At 43.9% G+C, this 27066-nt stretch overlaps 1 protein-coding gene across 2 annotated transcripts; it reads left to right on the top strand.

The window, feature by feature from the left end:
- Window positions 1-5992: 5992 nt before the first annotated feature.
- On the top strand, window positions 5993-22712 carry LOC125946709 (kunitz-type serine protease inhibitor A-like). 2 transcript variants are annotated; one of them, XM_049670567.1, is made up of 4 exons: window positions 6044-6111; window positions 13487-13666; window positions 15820-16011; window positions 22359-22712. In XM_049670567.1, exons 1-4 carry the CDS (start codon window positions 6051-6053, stop codon window positions 22466-22468), a joined length of 543 nt encoding a protein of 180 aa, XP_049526524.1. In that variant the 5' UTR covers window positions 6044-6050; the 3' UTR covers window positions 22469-22712. The 2 variants fall into 2 exon arrangements, with proteins under 2 accessions (XP_049526525.1, XP_049526524.1); XM_049670568.1 differs by lacking the exon at window positions 13487-13666 and having other exon boundaries at window positions 5993-6111.
- Window positions 22713-27066: the final 4354 nt, after the last annotated feature.

Below are 27066 nucleotides of genomic sequence, written 5' to 3'. Positions count from 1 at the left end.
TAGAGCCATGTACGGGGCAGTTGAAAACAAATATTTTACACATGCGTATGCAATGCCTTCCAGTAAAGGGTGCGTTATAAATCGGTTCAAGCCATTCAAGCCATTAGCTGTGCCTTTTTATATTCCTATCATGGGTCGAAGGGTGAGAAGGTGCTCATCCTTGGACTATTTATCATTTTTATTTGTGCATGACGTGGGGGTGAGAGGTGGGATGATGTTGAGATGAGCCACAGCTGCGTCGTACAGGCTGCAGCGTCTGCCGAGTCGTTGTCATCGAAAAATAGTAGTAATTTCTTGTTTGAAAAATCAGCAGAACTTAGTAGATGATCGATGCTGGCAAAAGAGGTATTTTAATCGTAGTTGTGGTTCCGGAATGTGCGATCTGCCAAGCCGTAACATAATGCAATGACCTTCAAATTTCTTAAGTGTTAAAACGGCCTCAGATGAGATCTGCTGCTTGAAGTCTGAAGTGTTCAGGAGCGTTGGGACTATGCTTAAAAAGTTCAGCTCGGGAGATCACATTGAAATGCATGAGAATGGTGGAATCGTCTTCCTCGGCAACCACTGCAACGATAATAGCGAGGTTTGTGGCATTTAACAGAAAACAGTCAAATCTAGTAACTGAAAATACATGTTTTAGGATCTCACAAACCTAAGCACAAATTTTGCAAACATGTAACTGAGCCGTAAAAAAAGAAACATTTAGGAATTCTTGAAGCTGCTCATAGCATTTCCTATACAGTGGAAAAATGATGCAATATATGTCACTTTGCTATATATAATTATCTTGTAAGTAGCACTTTAACAAACAGTTCATGCCTAAACACGAACTATTTCACTGAAGCTGTAAATCGATAGATCATATGTCTCTGCTAGAGGTGCTGTACGAGATGCAGTTTTAATGCAGAATTAAGGATTTGTATACTATGTGCTTCTATTTTTTTAAGCTTAGGAAGCCTTGGCAAATACTTAAAAATGAACGAGGTCCTAAACTAATATATGGCTACTACAGGTACACTATAATTTTTTCTTACAAATAAAAAATATGATTCAAATTGGGGAAACGGTTGCCTCAAAATTATTTATGCATTTTACTTGTATGCGAATAGAGAAACCGGATTTTCCCACGATCTAAAGCTTCCTTTTTAGTAAAAAAAGGTTATCTTTGCATCTTGATTGGATGCAGTAAAAGTTGATCGCTCTTTAGCAGTTGGATAGAAAAAAAATATTTCCCTATCATTTTCTTCTAGGTGACGCGAAAGTAAATACATTCCCAACTTATCACTGAATCAGTGACCATTTAAACAACTATTATACTTAGTAATATATCAGTACCTGCGGCAACACAAGGTCCAGTAAAAACTAAGAAATGTTCTTCATTGGACACTAATTTACAGTGGCATATTGGTCATTATCGAGCACGCCCTTGTGGCCGATATGGAGCTTATACGCGGGAAAATACGTATATTGATTCGTTTCGAATAGTACGGAAAAATACTGAAATTGCATCCGCAGCGAATATCGAGTCGCTTAATATTTCATGGCACATCCCAAAATATGAAATATTTCGAGAACTGCCGCAAAAAGTAAGAACACAATAGGTAAAAGAAATAGACACACGGAGACACGGGTGGTGCTGCCAACTGGTTTATTTCATGCGCAAGCCTAGCAAAAATATACGGGAAAGCACATGCATAGAAAGCATAATTCACACCTGCGGGGACAAACAGCTTTCATAGAAACTCGTTCCTACAGAGCAAGCTCACTCATACAGACATTAATTGCAATGCCAGTAGGAGTGAGCTCATTCAGAAATTTCGCAAACTGTGTAGAGCTGTTCAAATTACTATTACCACGTAAAATTCTGATCAAACGCCCCCCCCCCCCCCCCCCCTCCCACTCAAGCAAGCCGAAATTACCGGCAAAGTTAGGGGGGCGGGGCGCTATCCCGAAACGGCACCACAATTCAAGATGGCAACGACAAAATGTTCCCGCCAAAAAAAGAAGCGCGGTGGGAATGGCAGTGAAGTTTTATTGAACATAAACTTTATTAAGCCAAAGATTTGTTGGTGGTGTTTATCACTCTCAAAACCACCGAAAGAACTATAGAAAGAGTACATCGACGCTGCACCGACGCATCGCCGCGACCGGCGAAACGAACATTGGTTATGCAGCTTCTATTCCAGGCAAAATTATGTCCGCTAGAGTAAAGAGACGCGTAATGTTCACTTTATTAAAAGCCATGTCCACGGTGAAACGTTTAGCACTAATGAGAGTTCCGATACAAGTCAAGCTCAGCTGCAGTGCATGGCTACCGACGGCGGACAGTGAACCGCGGCTCGGCCATACTCGCATCGCAGCTGGTGGCGCCATGAGATAGAGGTCGCCAAAGGCCTGCTTCTAAAACAAGAGAAAAAAAAAAAACAAGAAAACGTAAAGAAGTGAGATAAAAATCACTGTGCCGGACCATTACGGACCATTTTCACCCTAACAAGCAAAAATCTCTCAGCAGAATGAGCCGAACATACATTGATGATGCAGTGAGTTTTGCGTGTTTAGCTATAGGCTGCATACATTCGCCTTTTTTATATCCTGTGTCCAGTAAACTGCCTCAGTAACCGATGTGACGCTGCAAATAGATCAATGGACGGCGTCTCCTTTTAAATGCATTAGGTCGACACGGTGTCTTTTGTACTTTGCGGGTGCATACACGTCTTGCGGAGCTGGCTTATATGTAACTGCTTACAACAGGTGCAGCATGGCTGTTTTTGATATAACCGCGATATATTTGTGCCATTTTCTGCTGTCAGGCCTATCCTAATTACGTCGCCTCTCTCGTGGCTCCCTCTGGTAGCCCGAGAGATAGCTCTCACCAGCAGCAAATTTAGGTGCGTCGGTAAGCGCCGCATCCGGGCGAAATTTCTTTCCTTTATAATTTTTGGTCCAGCCGTAGTCATCACCGTCATCATCATCAAGTTATCTGTGACAAATGCCGGGCGAATGCCTCTCCCGGTGATTTCTAATTACCCCTGTCTTGCAGCAGCCGACACCAGCTTATGCCTGCAAGTTTGCTTATTTTATCACACCACATAGTTGCCTATTGTCAACGACTATGTTTCCCTTGTCTTATGAGCCAGTGCTTAACTCTAATAGACCACCGGCTGGCCGCTCAGCAAATTACACGTCCTGCCCAACTCCATTTCTTCCTCTTACTGCCAATTAGACAATGTGCTTCAGTATCAGCCGATGAAGTTGGTCTACTTGTCTTATGGCCTCTGAGAGCGATACAGCGCAACAAGATGAGGGCACAACGAAGACAGACGACACAAGCGCTTGTGTTGTGTTCCTTCTTTCTGTTCTCAAGCAAGACACAGTTGCACGTAGCGAGATACAACTGCCTCTGCAGCTGAAAACAGCTTGATTAATCCTAATATTTTGAGTTAGGTATTGCGCGGAGGACGCGTCCTAGACCAGGTTTCGAGTGATAAACTTCTTAATTACTGTTGCCACTTTAAGATACAAATAAAATTCTATGTAATAAAAATCTGAGGCCGAAAAACTTCGCTGCTTTCTACGCCGAGCATAGTGCCTCCGAGCTGTCATCTTCCGGCGTCCCAAGATCAAACTTCATAATGCTAATACATCTTCCTGCTGCGCCGTGCGGTGGAGCTGACTTTACTTTATTCCCCAATAAAAGTAAAAACGTTGATGAGGTACAGATATGGCAGCACCACTGCTGAGGGATCATCTCTCATAAGAACATTCCTCTTAAAAGTGGGAGAATATCCAATACACTACAGCAAACACGCGGAAAAACGGCGCAGGGAGAGTGTCCTCTAGTGCTCGTGAGAAAAACAAGAGCTTGTCACAAACAAGAGCTCATTATAGGGAGGTAGCCTGCGATGAGCGTGCGAACATTGACCAGATCGGACAGATAATCAATTCTTCTTTCATAAAAACAGGTATTGGGGACCTCCAACAGCACACCAGCAGTAATTTTGTGCGCCAGATGGCGCTGAACAGTTATATATATGCGACAGCTATCAAAGACTGCACAACGGGCTGCCACTTGTAGGAGGTAATTGATGCGAAATGTAAAGAAAAAGTATTAATATTTTACGCGTTTGTTGTCATAAATGAATGCCTGTGTTGTCTATGCCTCGTTTTTGTTAGATAACACATGACAAACCTTTGAAGCTGCCCTGATAGTAAAAATACAAAATAGGGACATTTTGTTGCCGTACAAAACAGTGTTCCCTTTCTTGCAAATAAAATAATTGCTGCCACAGATCAGTCATTCAAGTAGGTTATCTTTGCTGTGCTCACCTGTGCACCTTCAGACGTCAACATTTGAAATCAATATTGCATTCTAAAGGTCTCAAAAATACCCTTGCTAATATTCTCCGATCATGTAAAAATGAGTTCCAGTCGGTAGGCTGAGTAGCACTATTTTATACATTTTCCGATCAAACGGTTCCTCACCCTATCGTTGCAGGACTTTAGCAATCATCATCATCCTCATCATCATCAGCCTATATTTTATGTCCACTGCAGGACGAAGGCCTCTCCCTGCGATCTCCAATTACCCCTGTCTTGCGCTAGCGTATTAGAGCTTGCGCCTGCAAATTTCTTAACTTCATTATCCCATGTGGTTTTCTGCCGACCAAACACCGAATATAACACCAAACATACAACACCAAATATTGCCTTAGCAATATTTGGTGTTATATGCCTTGGGGAGCGTGGGATGGAATAAGCCGATAGTAATAAACACCAGTTTACAATTTTACAGCGGTTAATATATCTGATATAAAATTTCATGCGGTTATTGGTTCTCTCGAAGCCAACATCAGAACCTCATGGCTTGATCGCGCTTAATCAACTGCAGTTTTGTGCTACACCACTGGTATGAAATTGTTATTTTTATGGTAGCATTGCAGAGTTCGCAGTTTACAGTACAAGTGGTATTTTTGATATGTAAATGAAATCATTCAGAAAATGACTGTCCTACCTCACTGTCGGGGTTGCACTTCACTATATCATGTTCCATGGGACACTACTGAAGCTACTCTGTGACGGGGCTAGATTTTTACACCGCGAACATTTATGTGTCTGTAGTCAACCACCGATTTTTCTCAAGCAGATAAATTTATCGTGTCTGCACGCTATTGGTATTGTTATCTCTCGAACACAGTGCGTCATGAGTAACGAACGCATTGCATACTATTTTAAGTGACAAAACTTACGCTTTACCGCATATAACACGACTTGGGTACTGAAATTTCGTTGCTAGCCGGGCTTATCGGTGTAACGACCTAGGACTGCAAACAGCACAAACGCGGAACACAGGCTTCGTATGGAAACAAAGTGGTTCAGACTATCACATCACAAATAGTGCCGCGGCAAACAATGTCAGAAAGAGGCTGTTGCCAGAGAAGAGATCATTCATTGAGTACAAGCAGTCAGCGACCGGCCAGAATGTTAATCATAGAAATGCGCTAGATCCTAATCAACCAGTTAAATAGGGCAGCCCAAATTTTAACGCACGAGTCTTCTAAATGTGGATTTTTTGACGGTGTGGAAACATGTTATCTTGATTGATGATGTAATGTTTACTGGAAAAAATTATGACTGTGTAATGACAAGTGGAAATATAATTTTTAGGTACAGCTTGGTGGAATATGCGAAGTACGTATAAGGGTTTTCTTTAGCTTGAACGCAGTAGCAGTCACTTGCTTCGTACTATTGTTGGGTCGAGCATGTCCCTTCGTCGAAATGCGGAATCATAAATGCTGTTGGTTTTCGAATATATTTCCTCTGTTCTCTAAAAATAGGTGGACATGCCGAGGGAGAATATGTATAGCAAGAAACGAATAACATGGGTCTGCATAGGCTCACAGAATAAAAATGGACCGAACATGAAAACACCTATATGATGTTACCAACACACTAAAAATATTCACGCATATGTTTAAGTACATAGTACAGCAAAACCGGCAACAGTTGGGCTGTCGGCTAAACTTCTAAGTACATTTGGGAACAGTGCAAGGATGAGCTGTGAAGCCAGAACATTCGTGCTGATAATGCTACCTTTACTTTGCTATTTTGAGGGTAAGCTGAAAGTATGTGCCTTTTTCTTAGAGAGTTGGCTTTGTTGAAGCGTGCTCGTTTGAACTTTATTTCTAGCGAAAAGAACACGCTTTTAACGGATAATAATAAGAATAGACAAGTGTTGTTTAGCATTACAGTATTTACCAATATCTTGGTACAGCCAAAATATTCGATTTTTTTCTCTTGTTGACGGCGAAGCGGAGACACCTCTTTCTCGGTGCATGGCGGCCACCTACGGATGTTGATGGCGGTTATTTTTATTTATTGGTCATCATTCCTTTTCATGGATACTTCTATCCAGGTTATCCAGTGTAGACTGTACAGTTCTACAAATAGTTAGAGTGCATAAATTACAGGTGCAGTCTGCAAGAAACAAGTGCGTGAGCTATAGGACTACGCCGAACCGAAAAAAAAGGAAGCATAGCAGGAAGCGCGCCGTGAGCAAAATATTCATAGTCACGAGACAGAACATGGGTTAAATCAGGTGTCTGTCAGCGGTGAAACTAGAGCCATGGGAGAAGTGACAAAGAATGCTACATTCTTTGATAGAGTTAGAGAAAACCATTGTAATGCCCGTCTGGGCATATCTAGATGGAATATTTCTGTCAGCCGCACTTCTAAATCAGTATTTTTTTGCAGAAGTGGCCCTTTGATTGCGCTTAACAATTTTAGGTTCGTCTTTAAAAGAAAACCGGCTTCACCTTTTATGGACTGAGACTGTCCAAGTCGTGTAATTTACCAGTTACGAAGCGGCCATCACGAAATGGGCCTCTGCTGGGCCAGTACAAAGCCCTCCGTTCAGACTTGCATGAACCGATAGTCATCGCGATGGTTTGTCAGAACTTAAAGCGCTGGGCAAGTCCAAGGACCTGCAGGATGCCGAATTGAGAGCGTGAGTAGATGAGCAGTCTGCCGAGACTGACGAAGAGGCTGCTGATCGAAGCACACCATAAAACTGCTCAAAGAGGAAAAAAAAAACACTACAAGACCGCGCTCGGATTTGAAAGAGAAAGCACTCGACTTGTGCCTTGGGATGGATGATGCTGAAGGGTGCAAACAATCGGCAGCCCCAGTGCTGCCATACGTTGAGAACTTGACTGTGAACCTTCACAACGTACTGCCTGTGTTTAATGAGAACCTTCATGGCTTAGGCGCCACCAAAAAAGTTAGCAGTATATCGCCGCGGGGCAGGAAATGTTGTCATGTTAATGATTTGGCTGCTTGGTTTAGCGACTTCCTTGTCTTTTTAGCGATAAGTTCTCATTACCATGTATGACAATTGGCGACATTTCATTTACTTCGAAGTTAGGAAAGTTGCTTCGAAAATGGGTTTCTAGGACCAACGTTATTAACCGCGAACTACAAGTGGCCCGAATTACTGCCTCTATGGCGTAAGGGATCTGTAATCTTGATGAAGCAATGATTATCTTTCTTTTGGTGGTGTTCACGTTGTGATTGTGCTTCACAGCACCGTGGTCCTAACAGATTTTACATTTAAAAAGCGCGGGTTCTGCCGTTTCAATAACTCTACATTCGACTGGTGAATGTTCCCAAGATTAGTAGAAAGCATTTAACCATAGCAATAAACTGTATGCTGAGATTTTGAACAGAGCACGTGCATGAACAGATATATCGACTATAGAAAAACGTACACATCGGAGTGGATGGGTTGGTTCTCGAGAATCTGAACGCACCACATGCTTGTCTCGCGGCTTATGGACACCTAATTGCTGAACGAAGGTTTTAGATGAATCAAGGGCTAGAAGCCTAGTATTTCATCTACAAATCGCGGTTTCAAGCTTGTCCATGGCTTCTGGCATACGAGACCCAAGCTTTGACTGGCTAAGTACCCATCTAAAAATCCTGCGATAGACATGGCCATGTGAAGCACGTATGACCAATCGAGTGTGCAAGCATTCGTTCTCCATTCGAAAGCACCGAGAACTACAAGATTTGCATGGATAATATGTTACAATCGTCTTAGTAGAAAATCAGGTTACTCCTCCTGCGTGTCCCTCCTGCGTGTTTCAATATCCGTGAGCCCTCCCACACCCCTGGACGTGCTCTGTGATACGTAGGCAAAGTCGAGGCAGCTGCTGTATGTTGAACCACGCAAAACGTAGGAGTGCCATTTAATAAACAGTTTGTTATGATAGGCAAAAGACAATAAGCATATACTTATTTCGTTCTTCTTTGAACTTCCCCAAAATATATGATTTGCGTAGAAGTATCTGATAATAATCTATGCACAAGCAGATGAGAACAGTAGACTGTTGCAAATAAATCAACTCAGTAAATAGTAGATATTAGAAATCCTCCAAGACTGTTATAAGAAAACTGTTTTTTACCGTCCTCCATATGCAGTATTCATCTTAAGTATCGTAACAGCGCAAACAATATGCAGTATATCGGCATCTTGTCACATACTCCCAACGAAGATTCTAAAATGAAGACATAGTGAGCATCACTAGAACCTTGCCATTTCAACCGATGGTTGACGATGCCAATGCTTCGCACAGTGATATGTTGATTGAGTTTCGCAGATTGAGTGATCGCAGATTATAATAATAATTAGCTTATTGGGCTACAGAAAGCAACGGGAACTGGTGATGCGTTATGACGGTCCCTGTGTGTTCCATTTCATTAATGCTGACCTTCCCACCTCCTCCGAAAAAGAAAGTTGTTGCTGAACGAGTGTACTACGCAAGTGCTGCTAGCACCATGCTTATTGCGTCCAGTACTAGTAGTGCAATTCTAGACAACTACGTAGTCATGTTGGTAAACATAACGCACATGACATCCATTAGAAATGGCAGTAGTAATTCACTCCGATGTTGCGTATTTCGCGCTTCATATGAGGGCGCAGGCTTCTGCACTTGATAGGCCGTGTACACGCAACGGAGGCCATCGCTATGCACTTAGAGAATTCACAGCTTTCTCCTATCTAGCATCGGCGTTCACTGCGTTGAGACCAACCAGCAGGTGGCGGTGCTTCTTGAGATTGGAAATTCATTGTTTGAAGCTGTTTCACTCGTTTTTGAGCACTGTTGACAACAACGTCGTCCTAGTCAGACGTTTGCAGCGGTCACTTGACGACTGTCTTTAGGAGAGGCACTGTGAAAATGTTGAAAGTGGGGGCACATCAAAACAGTTGCACCACAATTGTCGTCGGAATGGTGCTCAGCACACTGGTGACCGATTCGAGGGTTTGTTCATGCGCCCATGACGTGACCGATAATTTCACACTTAAAGCAGCGCAGTGCTTTAGATATGAACTGTCGCACCCGGTGCCTGAAGTGGCTTACCATCACGTAGGCCGGGAATAAATAAACCTAGAACAACATTCGCGCACAGCTTGTGTTACCAAGGCGACCGATGTCCGCAATGATGGTGGTATGACTTGCTCACTTTATAAGTTATGGTAGGTCTGCGTCCAGGACGATAACGAGAACATCAGAAACAGTGCTGGTTGTGGAAGTACTGTCTGCTGGGATGATTATTTGAATCATGGCGTTACGAAGCTGAGATATATGCTGCAGATTGCTTATTTCACTGGTGTTCATAAGATTGATCGCCAGAAGATTCTTCCGGGTGCTGAGTCAAACTTGCTTGCTGTTGTTCAGTGCGGCATTTTCCAGGAAACAATGATAGAGCTTGCCTACCGAGGACGCGTGGAGTGGAATGGGCGTTCTCCGGAACAAACAGGATTCTATAAAGCCAGCGTCTAGGTGCTGTCTTGACGGCCGATATACTTGACTCCGAAAGTGCGGTGACAATTCTTTGTGTCGCATAGTCGTACAGCACAGATTCAAAACCATCTACTGAGGACTCTTCAACCGCAGCGAAGCATAACTCGGTGTCGTCGTTGTGACTCGGCGGGCTTTTTCGCTCCCTCGAAGCAGCGGCAGCTCCACAAGCTGCAGTGAGAAACTGAAGAAAACAGAGATACTGACCAGTTCGGCTCTGCTAAAGAATCACTTAGTCGTTGTTCAAAAAGAGGGCAAGGACATGCCTGTAATCAATCCCCTCAACTTGACTTCATATCATCCAATTCGCAACAGAATAGCCGAAAATTTTAACTGTAAACTAAAAGAGATGCTGAGCATGCTTTGTCAGTAGCGACCAAAAATGTCGGACCGATATTTGGTGCCTTATCTGATGGCATGCGCAGAGGCACCAAAATAACGGGTCGAATTTTCACCTTTCCAACCCATAGTTAATCATCAATCGCAGGGACCATTCAGTGTGGCCAACGAGCTATAGAAAAAAGGTTATCTCACATAGCAAGGTAAAACCAACTGAATGGCGGATGTGTGCTGGACATTAAGGAACTACCGGAGCAAATGCTATGACTCGCACATCAAAGCTGGCCAACGCACAAGCGTTGCAATAAATACATGTACGCGCACGCATATATATATATATATATATATATATATATATATGAACGCGAAAAAAGGGAACCGAGGGGCCCGATTTGATTATTATTATTATTTGATTTGAAAACATGTACACAGGTAAGAAAAAGCGTGAAGCAAAGGCTGGCAACTGCCACCAGAAGGGGCACAACGCCTGCCTACTCTTCGGAGTAGGCAGGCGTTGTGCCCCTTCTGGTGGCAGTTGCCATTAATCATAGCATAGGAAGCCAGCAAACATAGACATCAAGGACAACCGAGGGAAAATTACTTGTACTTAATAAGAGAATTAAAGACACCATAAATTACAGAAAAATGAAGTGGATGAAAAACAATTTGCTGCAGGTGGGGAACGATCCTACGTCATCGCATTACGCGTGCAATGCTCTTATGTGACATTGAGCTACCGCGGCGCCGTTTTCTCATTCAGTTGCATATCCACCATCCACCTGTATAGATATATCATCATCATCATAATCATCATCAGCAGCAGCAGCATCATCATCAGCCTATATTTTATGTCCACTGCAGGACGAAGGCCTCTCCCTGCGATTTCCAATTACTCCTGGCTTGCGCTAGCGTATTCCAACTTGCGCCTGCAAATTTCCTAACTTCATCAACCCATCTGGTTTTCTGCCGACCTCGACTGTGCTTCCCTTCTCTTTGTATCCATTCTGTAACCCTAGTGGTCCACCGGTTATCCATCCTACGCATTACATGGCCTGACCAGCTACATTTCTTGCGCTTAATGTCAACTAGAATATCGGCTATCGCCGTTTGTTCTCTGATCCACACCGCTCTCTTCCTGTCTCTTAAAGTTAGTCCTAAGGTTTTTTGCTCCATCTCTCTTTGTGCGGTCCTTAACTTGTTCTCGAGCTTCTTTGTTAACCTCCAAGTATCTGCCCCATATGTTAGCACCGGTAAAATGCAATGATTGTACACTTTTCAACGACAGTGGTAAGTTCCCAATCAGGATTTGGCAATGCCTGCCGTATGCACTCCAACCAATTTTATTCTTCTGTAAATTTCTTTCTCGTGATCAGGGTCCCCAGTGAGTAATTGGCCTAGATAAACGTGCTCCTTTACAGACTCTAGAGGCCGACTGGCGATCCTGAATTCTTGTTCCCTTGCCAGGCTATTGATCATTATCTTTGTTTTCTGCATATTCATCTTCAACCCAATTCTTACACTTTCTCGATTAAGGTCCTCAATCATTTGCTGTAATTCGTCTCCATTGTTGCTGAATAGGACAATGTCATCTGCAAACCGAAGGTTTTTGAGATATTCGCCGTTGATCCTCACTCCTAAGCCTTCCCAGTCTACGAGCTTGACTACTTCTTCTAAGCATGCAGTGAATAGCATTGGAGAGATTGTGTCTCCTTGCCTGACCCCTTTCTTGATAAGTAACTGATAGGTAACACACACACACACACACGCACACATATATATATATATATATATTTATATATACAGGGTGTTTCAACAACCATGCACTAAACCTTAAAAATATGTAAATGCCACGTAGCTGGAGAGCACCAAGGTAATGTTGCGTGCCATCGCTTGGCGATACTCAGGTTACCTTTTGCATCGCAGCTAATTCCATAATTCTTCCTAATTACTTATTTACTTCGCAAATAATATAGCATAACGAAAGGTCTCAAGAAGAAAATTGTAGAGTAACATGAAAAGTCCGGATACAGTGTTTTGTTGCTCAATACGAGCGAATACACGCAAAGTGCCTCAAGCAGCCAGTCACGCGGCAATTTTGCGTGCATTCGCGGACTTTATTCATGCTCGGAAAAATACTGTAATGTAGCGTGGGATTCATGCTTCATATTCATTTAGGTCACTAGTGCTTTACACTAGTGACATATCACGGCCGTGTTTCACTAGTTTGATGGACAGAAAGACTGCTATGAAATAGCAGATTTAGCATCCTACGGCAACATTGATATAAGGTAAAATTTTATACAGGTGCATCGAGGTGACCCTGAGACCAGTTCGGTTGTTCGATTTCTATCACAGGGTAGGTAGTTCCCTGTTGCCTACAGAAACCACGGGGACACATTTGGCAATTTATTGATGTTGGCATATCTAGGAATAAAACAGGTCCTATGCTTGATGAGGACAGATTCTGTGCATGAAACGCATTTGTTGTTGGAACAAGATGATATGGATTCAAATAGATCGTAAATCATGTGTTATCTTGTTGAAGTGAACACCAGTTTGAAAGATACTGCCAAATCGCGCATGTGAGTCACTCTCTTCATAATTTTGCTCTAACACATGAAATTTTCCACCAAACCCTGTCTGCAGTACCCATGCGTAAACCGGCCCTCAATGCGCTAGCCTCTGCCCCTTAGGTATCTTATTCATTATCACATAATTACGACAAATGTGCCATCGGGAGTATTATATCATGTGTCATTGATGCTCACTGGATCAGCGTGTCACATTGCCTTGCTTTCTGTTTGTGTATTTCGCGTAGCAGATTTGAGGGCTCGTTTCAGGCAAAATATCTTTAAGGTATATATGCAACCACATCTGCACCTACAGAGTTATTACATAACTGTTTTTGGCAGCTATTCTCGATCATAACTGAGGGTGTACTGCGCTCAAACCACTGCACTTGTACACGAGTATTTATTTGCTGAACAAATATTGTGGCCGCTGGACGCAATACACATATTTCTGTACTCGCGAAAGTGGGGACATGCCACAAGCAATAAAGCAAGAGCTAGCAAGAGTAAATTTTTTTTAACTCAGTGGACTAATCAATTCGAGAATGAAGTCTTGGATATTAACAACTGGACATTTATACACTAACATCGCAAGAAACCGTGTTTCCAAAAATACATCAAGCATTAGTTTTGACTGATAATCTGTCAGAAAAGTTCACGCCCCCAACGGAATTAGAAAACTTGTTTGTGTGCTCCGACCACGTGTCTGCATTTTCTTAGGTATTATAGGGATACCGAAGGGTTGCCTCATCAGGCCGCGTACCAAATCTTCGGGGATGCCTCTGCCACGTTGGTACTACAACGCTACTAGCCATAAATGCCAGCCAATTATGTGGGGTGGACATGGATACAGTGGAAACGTCTTTAAATCCTCTGCTCAATGCGAGAAGACATGTGGCAGTAAGTAAAAAAAAGTTATACGATTACAAAATAACAAAATGGTGCAAAAATATTACGTGTTTTAATCTTTTATTACTGCGTTAATTACCATATTCATTACAATATTTCCATTCTGTATTTACTATTTCAGCAGGCTACTGTCACGTTAATGACATCAATTTGGCATTCATCAGGTTATTTTCAAGTGCACTAGGGTATAATTATTGCGAATACACTTCCAGTTTGCGGAATACTCCTTTATCTTTTTGAGATGCCTTGCTCCTTTAAACGAAGATTCTTTGGGGAACGCCATCACTACACATTGAAACTGAGAACTTGGGGTTTTCTGCCAGAAGCCCTCTAACAATGAGTGTCGACGTCAATCCGATTAGCTGTAGTTAAAAGCAGTGAGCCTACGCATTGGCACTGCCGAAACATGTCACGTGTGAGCAGCTAGTGTACGCTGCCAGACTCCTCTCTCGCGCTTGGCTCTGGACATGCTGCGCCATGCAGCGGTGCCGCCACGAAGCCTGCGCGTGACGTGTGTGTGAATATATATATATATATATATATATATATATATATATATATACCGACAAGTATAGCGAGCATGTCCATCAAAGCGAGCATTTTAGTCCTGCTGAATAGCTTTAAGAATCACTTAACTCACTCGCCACCTTTTTGCAACGCAACTGGTGTGTCGACTGCCGAATACGTCTAGGTTGACGTCGTGAGTCACCCGGCACTGATGGCTGACGATGTCGTCAAATCCAACAAGGATGGGAAAAAGGCGAAGGTTGGCGAAGGCTACAGTGGTAAACGGCCAGCTGATGAAAGAAGAAGTGTTAACGAAAATGATGGCAATAGAGACGTTCGACACTCTGTGGCCGTAACTCGTATCACTCTCTGGCATCGTTACGCAGTGCGCGCGAACCTCCTCGAAAAAATGTCGGCCGTGCTGGCACATTCTTTCCGTAGAAGTGTGCAGGATAAAATGTTGCTTTTACGAAATATCTCCTGAATTCCGGTTAAAGAAAAGTTTTATTTCCTGGACGGGCTAAGCCAGCTCTATCGTTAGCGATACTGTGCCTGATATTTACAACAAAGTGATCTGTATATCGAAGGATTTCGCCCGTCCCAAACACAACGTTTTAAAGTTGTTTCACTGTATACACAAAGTATATTGAGGACACCACAAACTAAAGAATACGTTAAACGGGCCCTCGTTGCGCAGGAAGCGCACGCGGCAAAAGCCTATGGTCTAAGTAAGTGTTATCGTTCTGGCCGTGATCTGGGTAACACATTCAGTGTGGCAGTTAGGACACTATTTCACAGTGTGAGAAGCCTGAAATAAGAACTTAGGTGGGCTGCGTTGTCTGCAACGTCGCAACAAGGACGCATTTCTATGCGAAATGTTATGCAATAAATATTTTGTATTCAAAAGATTCAGGCGAACAAGGCGCACACATGCAGGAGCACGCCTGTAATGACCATATCGCGTGCAGCAATTGCGCAGTAATTCGTCAGGGCAAATGGATTTGTTGGGCTGCTCTGCTTCAGTCAATATAGCACGATGGAAAAGTCGCCCAAAGACAGCAGCTGAACCAGCAATACTAGACAAACGTGTCTAGACTTAAGAGTTTTGTGCTGAACCGGGAATGGCAGTTAGCATTTACACTGTCACTGCATGGAGTAACCCTTAATGTGCAGTTCTCACTTATCTGGCACACAAGCTGAAGTGCTTGCTAAAGCTTTAGCTATGTATACACAAGAACATAAAAAGCGTCAGACACCCCACAACAAGTCGCTTTGTCAGAAAAAAAAAGCATGGCTGAGGAAACAATACTGACGTGCTCTATGATGGTCGACCGTCCTGTAAATTTTATTACAACAAACTGATTTTTAATAATATTTATCCCTGCGCTTGAAGGTGTTGATCAAATCGGTCTCACTTTGAGGTCTGCTAGCTGCCCCCGGCTAACTCAGATATTCGCGCGGTGGAGCTCACATGGCTGAACGACGAGGAAAGGCATAATTATTTTTTTACTGCAAGCTTGTATTTCTGGAAAATCCACATGGATTTTTTGATGCGCCTGTGTGGCACTACACAAAAATAAACAGCGCCGGGAAATTGCGCGATGTACCCTAAGAATGCATGCGCTTCTTGTTCGCAGGCTTATATCGACCAGAGGCCGACGTCTACCTCCTGACACCCGCGATCTCCAAATGCAATCACCCTGGACCTTCTGTTTTAATGTGGACTTACAACAGTAAAACGATGACCTGTGTTTCTGTTCAGTACTACGGTTGTAACGGAGGGAAAAACCTCTACAGGACCTGTAAAATGTGTCGCAGCACGTGTACCCGTAAGTGAAATTTCTTTGCTGTAATAAATAACTTGTTTCGTCGAAAAGTTCGCTGCGGGCTAAAGTTTCATTGCTTGCTTGCCTATTAGATTATTCACCAACAATTTCATGTAGGTATTTTGTTTTGTTCGCCTAATATAATATTTAGGTCGAAGCGTTGAAAGTTGATTTAGTTGATATGAAGTTATCGTCGCAAAATAACGTAAGGGGAGTTGGTACGCACGTGGAAATGGACAATTCAAGGCGCTGAAGAAGTGCTCTGGTTGTAAACATGCTGCGCAGAAGGAATATAAATATTGCGCTAATATGAAGGCGAAATGCATTGTTGGAGTGGCTCCGCCTTGTTAACGTGTAGAATCACTCCGCAGAAGCAGAAATTGCAAAGTTCGTGTAATATTAACTTTCAGATAACGTGGCGTCCGTAAGATCATATGCTAAACGGGACGGCAGGTCGTCAGATAAAATACCTAAACGCAGGTAATAAATCGTGGTTCGATATGTACGGATTATAGGCACTCTGCCTAATTTTTCGAGCGTGCGCTGGTTCATCCTGCAATACACTGCAAGACAACAGACAAAGGATTCAGCGAATAACGGGAGCTTGTGTACGTAAACCTGACCGAATGCAGTTGGTGCAGTTATTCATTACTTGCAATGGGAAAAGTGCAACCATAGATAAAATAAAACTAGAAAAGTGGTGTATATCACATGTGTGGTTATGGCCTTGGCCAAATTATTGTTCTAGAAGTGATGTTTCAGTTTAATAATAATTTTTGGTGTAGCAGAGTGGAACGCAATATGTGGGAGGGCTGGTGATTGTTGGTCAGCTACCTAGAAGAAAGCATCGGAAGCAGTCACTGGTGAAGGAAATTTTCGTGAAGTGTGACAGAAATATTTATACAGAAATATGTTATCCTGAAGAGCAGTTTTAAGCTATGAAACAGGTAAACCCTGTTCATTCAATGGCTATAGTTCGTGCTTCCCTCGTGCTTTGGTTCACACATGCAACGAATTTAAGGGGACACACACTAGAACACGGTATGTCACCACGTTTGAAAACGCAATATTTTCTTAGAAAATTTTTCTTTTTTTTCACTTCAAAAATGCCCGTTTATTCCAGATTTATTAGCAGAAATAAGTTGCTAATTTTCCCCACGTTGGTGTATGCATTCGACAACGAAACAATATGCGACATACGCCACAGTGTACGCAATATTATAGGAATTGCTTTAATATACTTGGGTTTATTAGATGCATCACACGTATAGAGTAATTAAATTATGGGGTTTTACGCGCCAAAGCCACCATCTGATTATGAGGCACGCTGTAGTGGGGGGACTCCGGATTAATTTAGACCACCTGCGGTTCTTTCACGTACACCTAAATTTAAGTAAATGGGTGTGTTCTGCACTTATCCCCCATCGAATTGCGGCCTACGTGGCCGAATTTGAACCCACGACCTCATGCTTAGCAGCCCAACATCATAACCACTGAGCAACCATGGCAGGTATAACATACGTATAGTAGTGCTTGGTTAGCGTTCTTGAATTTGGTCAACATTTCACCAAAATGCAGCGTGACGTCTGACATTTAGGTTTGCTTGCATTACTTCGCGCACACATCATTTTTCCCAGTCCTTTGCTCTTTTTCTGGCCTCCTGTACCTGGAACTTGCCAATTTACCACGTTTAAGACAAACTTGCTGTATTTAGTGATTCATGGTAAAGTTCCAGCAAAAAAGAGCGTTTAGACAGAAGTTATTCAAAAGACAAGAACAGTAAAGGAATGTGGCTCCTCAGTCCACAAGGGACACAAAACAGGGTAGAAAAATGAAGGCAAGTCACAGTTCAAGTATGAGATATTGTTACTTACGAGGAACGCACAAGCTATTAGCGTTTGAAAACGTCAACGTTGTTTTTTCAGCATTTGGTTTAAGACATTATCCTGTTACGCGAACGCTCATGCCTGTGTTTTTGAACCACATTTTTGCATGAATGTTGTACGGTTTCTTTAAAGACAAACCTGTACAATGAACCAATATTGGCTGAAACATGCGGCAAAATTTGATGATATTGGCAATTGTGTGGTGAAATTTTTGGCGAGCATGTATACTTGTTTTACTTTCTGTCAGAGTTTTTATTAGAACAGTTCGGCCAAGAAATATATTTATTATTTTGCTTCAAGATGATTTACAAACCTGATTAGAGACATTCAATAAAGGGGCCAGTAGATAAAGTTTTGGCGCTGAAACACCGACAAGAAACAAAAATAAAAGACGAACATACAACACTGGAAGAGTTATAAAATTTTGAAAATACCTATCATAATAATTACACTAAATACTTTCTATCAATCAAGCGTTTACAAAGAAATAAAACCAGGATGGCATACAATAATAAGAATGTATCTGGGAAATAAAATTCCGTGGCAAAGAAAGACAAAGAAGAGCAAGAGAGATAACACAGCTAGTATACGAGATGAAATGCGCGGATTATTACTTGGTTCTGCAAATAAAGCTACGGTAGTGTATAAATAGGGAATCTACAATTTTTTTACCCAGATACACTGTGGCAGATTGTGCGATAATTCCACTCGGAGTCAATGCTATCTGGATTAGGATTTCGTCGACGAACAACTCGTGGGAGCGCATAGTTGTGGAATGCATGTGTTCAACCGTTAATACCAGGCCCTGCTCAAATTATTGTGAAGCCTGTTTCATGTGGAGCCGGGTTATTTCAGGTCTGCGACTGCTGTTCTAGTGGAATAAATGATATTGTGAAACTGTGGCAAAAGACGATCGCCTCCGCCCATGGTGCACGAGCAAACGCGCAGAACCAGCAAAGCAGTATCCACCGAAAACAGGCCCCTGTTTATTCATATCTGAAAGTTACGTACACAGCCGCGCCTCTGTCGACAGCAACGCATGCATGAGCACACACGTCCATCCACAAAGCCGTTGGCGCCCCTCGGGTGGCGCTCGTGCTCGGGCTCGGCACGCTCTCGCGTTAGTCGTTGTCGTCTGCTTCCACAGCTGGCTGCGTTGCCGCTCATCATTCCAGCGTAGAATTTCACTTCTAACAAATTTAAAATTAAACGTCCGAGCAACGGCAGGGCCCAGCAACGACTTTCCACCGAATTTTCGTGACATCCTTTTGCAGCAAAGGCAGCTGCGGAGACGTTTTGGACATCCTCACTCAAATTTGAGCAGCCAACAGGAGAGCGACTGGCGTCGTAATCAGGCGAATGCATACCCCAACCTGCACCACCTACACAGAATACACCCCGCAAGGTTCATTGACGAGTGCCCGTGGTGCGCAGAAATACCCACACTAAAACACATCACATGGGAGTGTCCCAAGAGATCTCCGTACATAGACAGCTCAATAGTACTGAAGCATCCACTCATGAGGAGTAGCTAGTGGGAGGCATGGCTTGCGGACGAGGGTCGGGAGAGCCAATTGGCTCTTCTGGAGCAAGCCCAGCGAGCCGCTCGTGCCAGTTGAGCCCTGGAATAGGGGACCCAACCAGCGTGCCTGCTTTTATTTATTTATTTTCAATAAAGTTTTTACTCACTCACTATATCGTCGTAATGGGGAGGCCGCGTTTACGGGGGTATGAGTGATTGCTTAAGTGGGTATGCACCAATAATTGTCTTACGTAACGGACAGTTTAAAGTTTGAAGCAATTTAATTTCGAAGAATCGCAAGTGGCAATGGCGGGCGAATGCTGCTAACCACGTCGCCGAGCAAACTCGAGACAATTTACGCAAGCGACAACGGTGGACTGCGGGCATACCCTCAGTGACATCGTTCTCTCCGTCGCAGCCGAACGTGTGTGTAACCTCATAATTGAGAAATACTTTAATGAACCCTCGAGAGTAGCCCAGCGATAAACACCGGTTCCGCACGCTTCAGCTTATCTGGTTAACCATCTTCACGGAGTGGAAGGGCCGATGAATTTGTTTTATTTTAAGTTTACACCTGTGGGCTCCAGGGAACAAAAGAAAACGCAAGCATGCAGGGGATGTATTCTGTAGAGTCCACCTAGTGGACATGTCCATTTCGTCTGCTGCTGAAGTGCTGATTGGCTGTGGCGTCTGGCTCCTGTTGAAGCGAACACAGGCCCAGTCAACCACAACTTCAACCGCAGACGAAATGGACATGCCCACTAGGTGGACTCATACAGAATAGCTCCCCAGGTTACTGGCGAATTACAAATGCAAACACACTGTATATAACATTTTACGCATTCATACAAAAAGAACGATGAATGAATACGTCAATTTGGCATTCGGTGCTCTTTTGGTTTTCTAACTTCGCGCCCCAAGAGTGTCACGCAAGCGGTAGGTGAGCGGTTAGGCAACCAAACATTAGCATTTCGCGACTCTTCATCGCATGCACTAGGTTGCTCATATGTCGAGCTAGCAAAATAGGCTTCCTGGTCACTACGGCCAACGTCTGGCATAACTTCGCACAGGCGCGCCTTGAGGCGTGAGGTACACAAGAGCCCTTCGGTTGCTCTCTAGCAGCGCCCGCGAGTTCATTTGAATGGCGTACGACGTCGAACAGCTGGTAGATAGCAAGACTAGGCCTATTGCATTGCAGTATTTTACCAAAACGTAGTCCCTATAGTACCGAATAGAGGCACACTCCTAGTCGCATGGCGGCGATTACAACCATTTCTCTCTTTCGCTTTGGTAGCCCTGTCCTTTTGAGAAATGAGCATCTGGTTCGCAGTACTGGGCATTAACTTGCTGGATTGCAGTGGAATGGTTTTACGAAGGCGCAGGACATTCGTTAGCTGCGCGGGACCTCTCATCGAGTGTCCCGGGATATCCCAGTAATAAAACAGTGCAAGGTCCCTCGCTTTGTAGATCAGATTCTTTGCAGTTTTATTCATCCTCTTGACCTTTCCATTAGCCTACAGATACATTGGCTTGTCCTGAATGCTGAATGCCGTAAGCTTGCGCTACAACACGTAATTCCGACGCCCGAAACCGCAGCTCATTGTCGGATAATACAATGTGGGGTATACCATGCCGCGCGAAAATGCTCGTCAAGTGTTCCACGACGTTGGCGCTACCTGATCTCGCAAGGCGCACAAGTTCTGGGTACCGCGAATGCTAATCAAGATCTACGAGGTAGGCTGCGCCATCAATCTGCAATAGGTCTACGTGAACTTTTTGCCGTGGTAGTTGTGATGTTTCCGGTGAAATCAAATGTTCTGCGTTCTGGCTGCACGACATTGTGGACACTGGGCATTGTTTTATCAATTTGGCCAGCTATGACGTTAATCAATGCCACCACAGGGACTCGCGTGCTCTGGACTGTGATTTTACGAATCGTTGCTGGCCGTCATGCAGGTGACGCAGTACTTTGGCCAGTTCACACTGCGGTATGGCTAGGCGGGGAGCTTTCAGCCGCACATTCTTGCGAACCGCAATAGACACGCTTTCTCCCCAATACGCACACAGTGAGATCGGATTCGACTGGCAACTAGGCCATAGATTTCGAAAGAAGCCAATCAAATCTTTGCAAACATTGGATTACACTTGTCGTTTCACTATTCTATATGTCCAACGTCGATCACTGATGGATGCGTGCATCATCGGAGTGCGTGCATCTTAACAAACCAGGTCGCAAACAAAAACTGTTCTATGACGCCTGTTGCAAAGCTAAGACGACAGGTGTGATGACACACGCCAGATCGACTGTGGCAGTGGCCTGGTGAACGACAAACTAAGAAACAGGCAACGGCAGCATCACAATGGCAATTTCACAGATGCAATGAACACGACACCTGCACGAAAATAAAATTGAAGGAATGCGCGACTGCCCAATAATTTGAAGATAGAATGACCAAGAGACCGACGATAAGTAATAAAAACTTGGTGTTAACATGGGTAGCTTGCATTAACGATATTACGCGCAAATATCACGAACATAAGGATACTAATTCAGAAATCATAAACGTGCACCTGTTGTGTTGTGTGCCTTATTACAGACTATATCTACTGATTGGTGGCGACGGTATAACAGTGATATCTTTTTGACAAACATGCTGCGTAAACGCGAGTCTGCTGCAGCCTGTAGGCTGCTAGCATTGTCCAGGTGCTTCTGGCACCTCTTGAATTAAAATAGGTGTTCCAATTTCCCTTAAATACACGAGCGTGTCATCTGAACATTGCGTAAGAGCCTTTATACTTACAGTGGTATTAAGAACCGTAACTGCAGTTCTCTTATAATATGAAGGGATAAAATAGGCACCAGAGACTGGGTTTATTGTTATAACACACAAGATGCGTCATTTCTCGAAACATAACTACACTCTTTGTCTATTCGATTCCAGATCACACGACCATCTTACAGTTCTGCCCCGAGAATCCACCAAGACGACAGCTTGCTGGGAATCATGGCGACCTGGCCCCTGCTGTTCCGCCGAAGAAACCAAAACTTTAATGGCGATGAAAACAGGCATTGATGAAAACTAGGTGAAAAACTCATATATTCAATAAAAATGTGGATAAACTATCTAAGATGATCCTCAGTGTAACTGGATAGCTAGTCGCGAGCGTGAATGTTCGCCTTTGAGGCCAGCTTTGCAGCGCACCGGAGGAGTTCTTGGCCAACACAGAGTGCTCGGTGCTCCAACTCTTTTTGGGTGAAGGTGCACTTATGGGCATTTAGAGCAGCTATTAAAAGAAATTTGAAACGCTTGCACGACTTGTTTTTTTATGAATATATAAGTTGTTAAAGGGCATCTACAGCGTGTCCCAGCTAACTTTAGCCAAGCTGTTCAACGAAAAAAAAAAACATTAAAGGAGCGTATGGTGCACGATACAATTATTAGACCTACGGCGTACACTGCAGATCTTAAAATTCTGTCTTTCATCGCGTTTTATTGCGATAGCAATTATATGGACACTCAAAAGCAGATTTCTGCCGTCGGCGTCGCCGTCGCCGTCGCCGTGAGGTTCCGTATGACGTCATTTGGAGAAGAAATCGTCGCCGCGCGCCGAACGCTGTATGTGCGAGTGAAAGGGCGCGAGGGGCGCGTCTTTCACGGGGAGTGAACGCACGGCGGAGAACAAACGCGCGTTCTGCGCCGTGCTCGCTTAAGGGCTGCAAAAGTAGGCGTCTCTGTTCTCCTTCACAATCACCATGTATGTAGAGCAAACGCGCCTTCTTTCGACGAGCGAGAGGCCGTGGGGGAGGGGGAGGGAAGGGAGGCGACGTTTAGCTGCGGCACGCAGTGCCTATTTATATCAGAGGCTCCGGCAACAGTCACCAACGCCGCACGCATTTTGAGCGAACGCGGGCAAAACGCCGATGGCGTCTTCAACAGTTCTGCGTGTTGCCGATGTTGCTGCATGTCCAAGTTTATACAGCTGATAAAGCTAATATCATTGCTCCGTATAGCTCTCTACAAGTTTGCTATCGCAATTGATGCTTCGCCTTTCAGGTGAAACTGCGACAACTTTTTATTTTCAATGCACTTCGTTTTATTGCGATAGCAATTATATGGACACTCAAAAGCAGATTTCTGCCGTCGGCGTCGCCGTCGCCGTTGCCGTCGCCGTCGCCGTGAGGTTCCGTATGACGTCAATGGAGATGAAATCGTCGCCGCGCGCCGAACGCTGTATGTGCGAGTGAAAGGGCGCGAGGAACGCGCGCTTTCACGGGGAGTGAACGCACGGCGGAGAACAAACGCGCGTTCTGCGCTGTGCTCCCTCAAGGGCTGCAGAAGTAGGCGTCTCTTTCCTCCTCTACAATCACCATATATGTAGAGTAAACGTACCTTCTTCCGACGCGCGAGAGGCCGTGGGGGAGGGGAGGGAGGGGGAGGGAAAGGAGGCGACGTTTAGCTGTGGCACCAAGTGCCTATTTATATCAGAGGCTCCGGCAACAGTCACCAACGCCGCACGCATTTTGAGCGAACGCGGGCAAAACGCCGACGGCGTCGACAACAGTTCTGCGTGTTGCCGGTGCTGCTGCATGCCCAAGTTTATACAGCTGATAAAGCTGCTATCATTACTCCGTATAGCTGTCTTCAAATTTGCTATCGCAATTGATGCTTCGCCTTTCAGGTGAAACTGCGACAACTTTTTTTTTTTTTTCGTGGAAGAGCTTGGTTGAAGTTAGCTGGGACGGCTCATATATACAATGGCAACACGCTGCGATGGCTGGGTATGACGTTCTGATGATGAGCTCGAGGTCACGTGTTCGATTTCGGGCATGGCGGCCATGTTTTGATGGAGGCGAACAGTAGTAGCACTCAGGTTTTTATATTTACAGGCACATTGATTCAAATTCATTCAAAGCCTTTCACTAAGGCGTAACGCATAACTCTGTGCATTTTAGAAATGTTCAGCCCGAAATTGAAGCTAATGACAGAGCGAACAGCAAGCCAAATGTCGTATCTATTAGATAGCTGTTTCAAAGGAAGGATGCTCTCGAAAGCCTATATTTATTGCTATAAGGATATTCAGATGCCGCTTGTTGTTTCAATAGGTAATTGCCTAAAGAGCAGAGCCCATCACAAGCACATACGTAGCAGTAGTTCAGCGGCTGTATAATCGGGATATTCATGTGTGTTGTCTAGCAGCGCGAATAACTCGCTAATGCTCTGGCGCTGCACTACCATACCTCACCATAGAAAATGCGTACGGTAGATAAATAAAGCTATTAACTTTATCTAAAATTTCAGATGGCATATTATTCTTTCCCGTTATTCAGTGGAAGAGATTGTGGAAATGCTGATTACTTGAGTGTTAAACTTCACAGCACTCTGGTTACACTAAGTGTACAAGTACCTACTGTAGGCAGTTTAAATAGAGGCGAATAGCTTATGTAAGCTTTATTTATTTCATCTGCCAAAACCATAGCCGCAAGAAAGTTTGACAATTACAACAATATAATTCTGTATATATCAAATGAATTCTGCATGTTTATAAAATATTTTTAGCGTGTGTCATAGATAATGTTAGTCAGGATGTTCAAAGGAAAAAAATATTAAAAATACTATCCAAGATACTATTTTAGGCTCATTAGTGTTCGGTCATCAGGTCTTTGACGACCGAACACCGTTGGTCTTAGATTTGTACCTTGTAGTGTGCATTTTTATAATTATTTCTTTGAACAGCTTGGCTAACGTTAGCTGGAACACCCTGTATATAGGGTGTTTTTAGCTGCAAAAAAATTTGCATAATTGCTGGTGGCAGATTGCACAATTCTACAATTCTATAACCATTGATCTATACTACTTGATGGCGCACGCGGCCCAATATTTCTACAAGAAATCAATATGTCTAATAAAATAGTAATATCATTACACTATTTGCCTTTTTGTTTGGTTACATTATGGCATGTATTTCAGTCTACGGATCGCAGCTGTGATTATACAAAGTGTATTGTCTAAGAACAAACTCTCAGCACTTGGCCAGTTTCGAGATATTCATTTCCAATGCGTCCGACGAAAATGCAGTGGCGTTCCAGGCAATTTTGTGTTTCAATGAATAAAACAGCGTTTTGTTCAAAAAGTAAGTGGAACGACAGTGCATTTTTTACCGGAAGTTTGACGCTGCACATCTAGAAACTGCGTTCCGTAAACTATGCGTTCCGTAAACTAAAAAGCTAAGATTTAATTAGCGTAATAGTTACAAGTATGAAATTAGGCGTTTTCATTTCTTGTAAAATTGATAGCCTGCCTCCCTAAGTAAATTATGTGATGGGTTAGAACCAGGCTGTATGCCTCATGTTATTTTTTAAATATTTGGTGGAGCTACAAAAGCCCCATGTATGATTTTGTATACACGTATATCAGTCGGTGATAGTAGTGCAACATAGAGCACTGCACGGGCTGGTTTTTTCGGCCCGGGCCCGGCCCGACCAAAACTTTGATGGCGAGACCCGGGTACGGCCCGGGCCCGGAAATAATCTACGTTACCCGCCCGGCCCGGCGCATCTCTTTACCTTATGCCCGAGCCCGGCCCGAGAAAGATCAGCGAGCGGCATTAAAAAAAGAAAATAAAGAAGAGAATGAAAGGAATTTATTCTTAAGGCATAAATAAATGTCAGATGCAATTATGAACACCATTTGTGCGTTCTGAACGCAAATACCAGCGCGCGAAGTAGTACGAATGATCCTGACGAGCAGTATTGCCAGCAGTTTCCGGCGACGCGATCTTGATGCGGCCCAATCCACTTCTATCGCAGCGCCGCCACAGTATTTTTCCACGTCGGGCGCCTCACTGCCAAGCATGCGCCGCCCCAGCCGCTCGTCCCACTCAACCGTATTCTAGTACACTATATAGCCGAAGCTCAGCCACGACCGGTCATGAGCGCAGCGCATGAATGGAGTAAATGGAGACAGAAAGCTTCTCGTTGCTCCATGCTGCAGCGTAATGCGCTGCTGCTAGGCGGCCAGTTGAGAACATTCGTGCAATCATGGATGGACGCAGTGCCATATTACAGCCGCGTGACGTATTATCGTATTTTACCAGTCATCGTTTTACCAATTCGCCTTTGCAGAACCAGCAAGTCGCAAACGCGCTTGCACCGCGCTGAAAGCATTAATGACATTGATTTACGTAAGGAATACAAAGGCATCCTTTGGTTTGAGGCGACTTCGGTCTTTCTGGACTTTTACATTCTGTTCAAACAGCGCAAAATACGACGGAAGACGAAAAGGGAAGTACACAAGAGTAGCACTGCTAGCTTCCAGCTGCACCGGGGCATTAGGTTTTTTAGAGTCGAAATGCGCGAGGATCACTCGCTGCACGTTACATGCACACAACCAGAAAGTCCGAGCCCGGCCCGGGCTTTCGGGTAAGCCCGAGCCCGTGCAGTGCTCTAGTGCAACAGCCATTCGATAGGCTTTGGATTACCAGACAAAAATCAAATGCACAAATTAGTCTATGCAGCGCTTTGGGAGTACCTCCTCCATGGGAGCAGAGACGAAAGCTTTTCTAATGTCTCCACCACCACCGTCACATCACTGCTGATCATCGTTCAGGTGTCAGCAGATGACGCTTTACAGTTACAGTGCAGTCGGCAAT

Source organism: Dermacentor silvarum, chromosome 7 (genome assembly GCF_013339745.2).
Source record: "Dermacentor silvarum isolate Dsil-2018 chromosome 7, BIME_Dsil_1.4, whole genome shotgun sequence".
Classification (NCBI taxonomy): Eukaryota; Metazoa; Arthropoda; class Arachnida; order Ixodida; family Ixodidae; genus Dermacentor; species Dermacentor silvarum.
The sequence above is the reverse complement of the archived record's forward strand: the minus strand, read 5'-3'. Positions and strand labels throughout refer to the sequence as shown.

Excerpts from the sequence above, each read along its gene's own strand:
- LOC125946709 (XM_049670567.1), top strand. The coding sequence starts at position 6,051 with ATGAGCTGTGAAGCCAGAACATTCGTGCTGATAATGCTACCTTTACTT. Across the intron at positions 13,667-15,819 it reads ATGCGAGAAGACATGTGGCA|GCTTATATCGACCAGAGGCC; the intron begins GTAAGTAAAAAA and ends TCTTGTTCGCAG. Across the intron at positions 16,012-22,358 it reads GTGTCGCAGCACGTGTACCC|ATCACACGACCATCTTACAG; the intron begins GTAAGTGAAATT and ends ATTCGATTCCAG.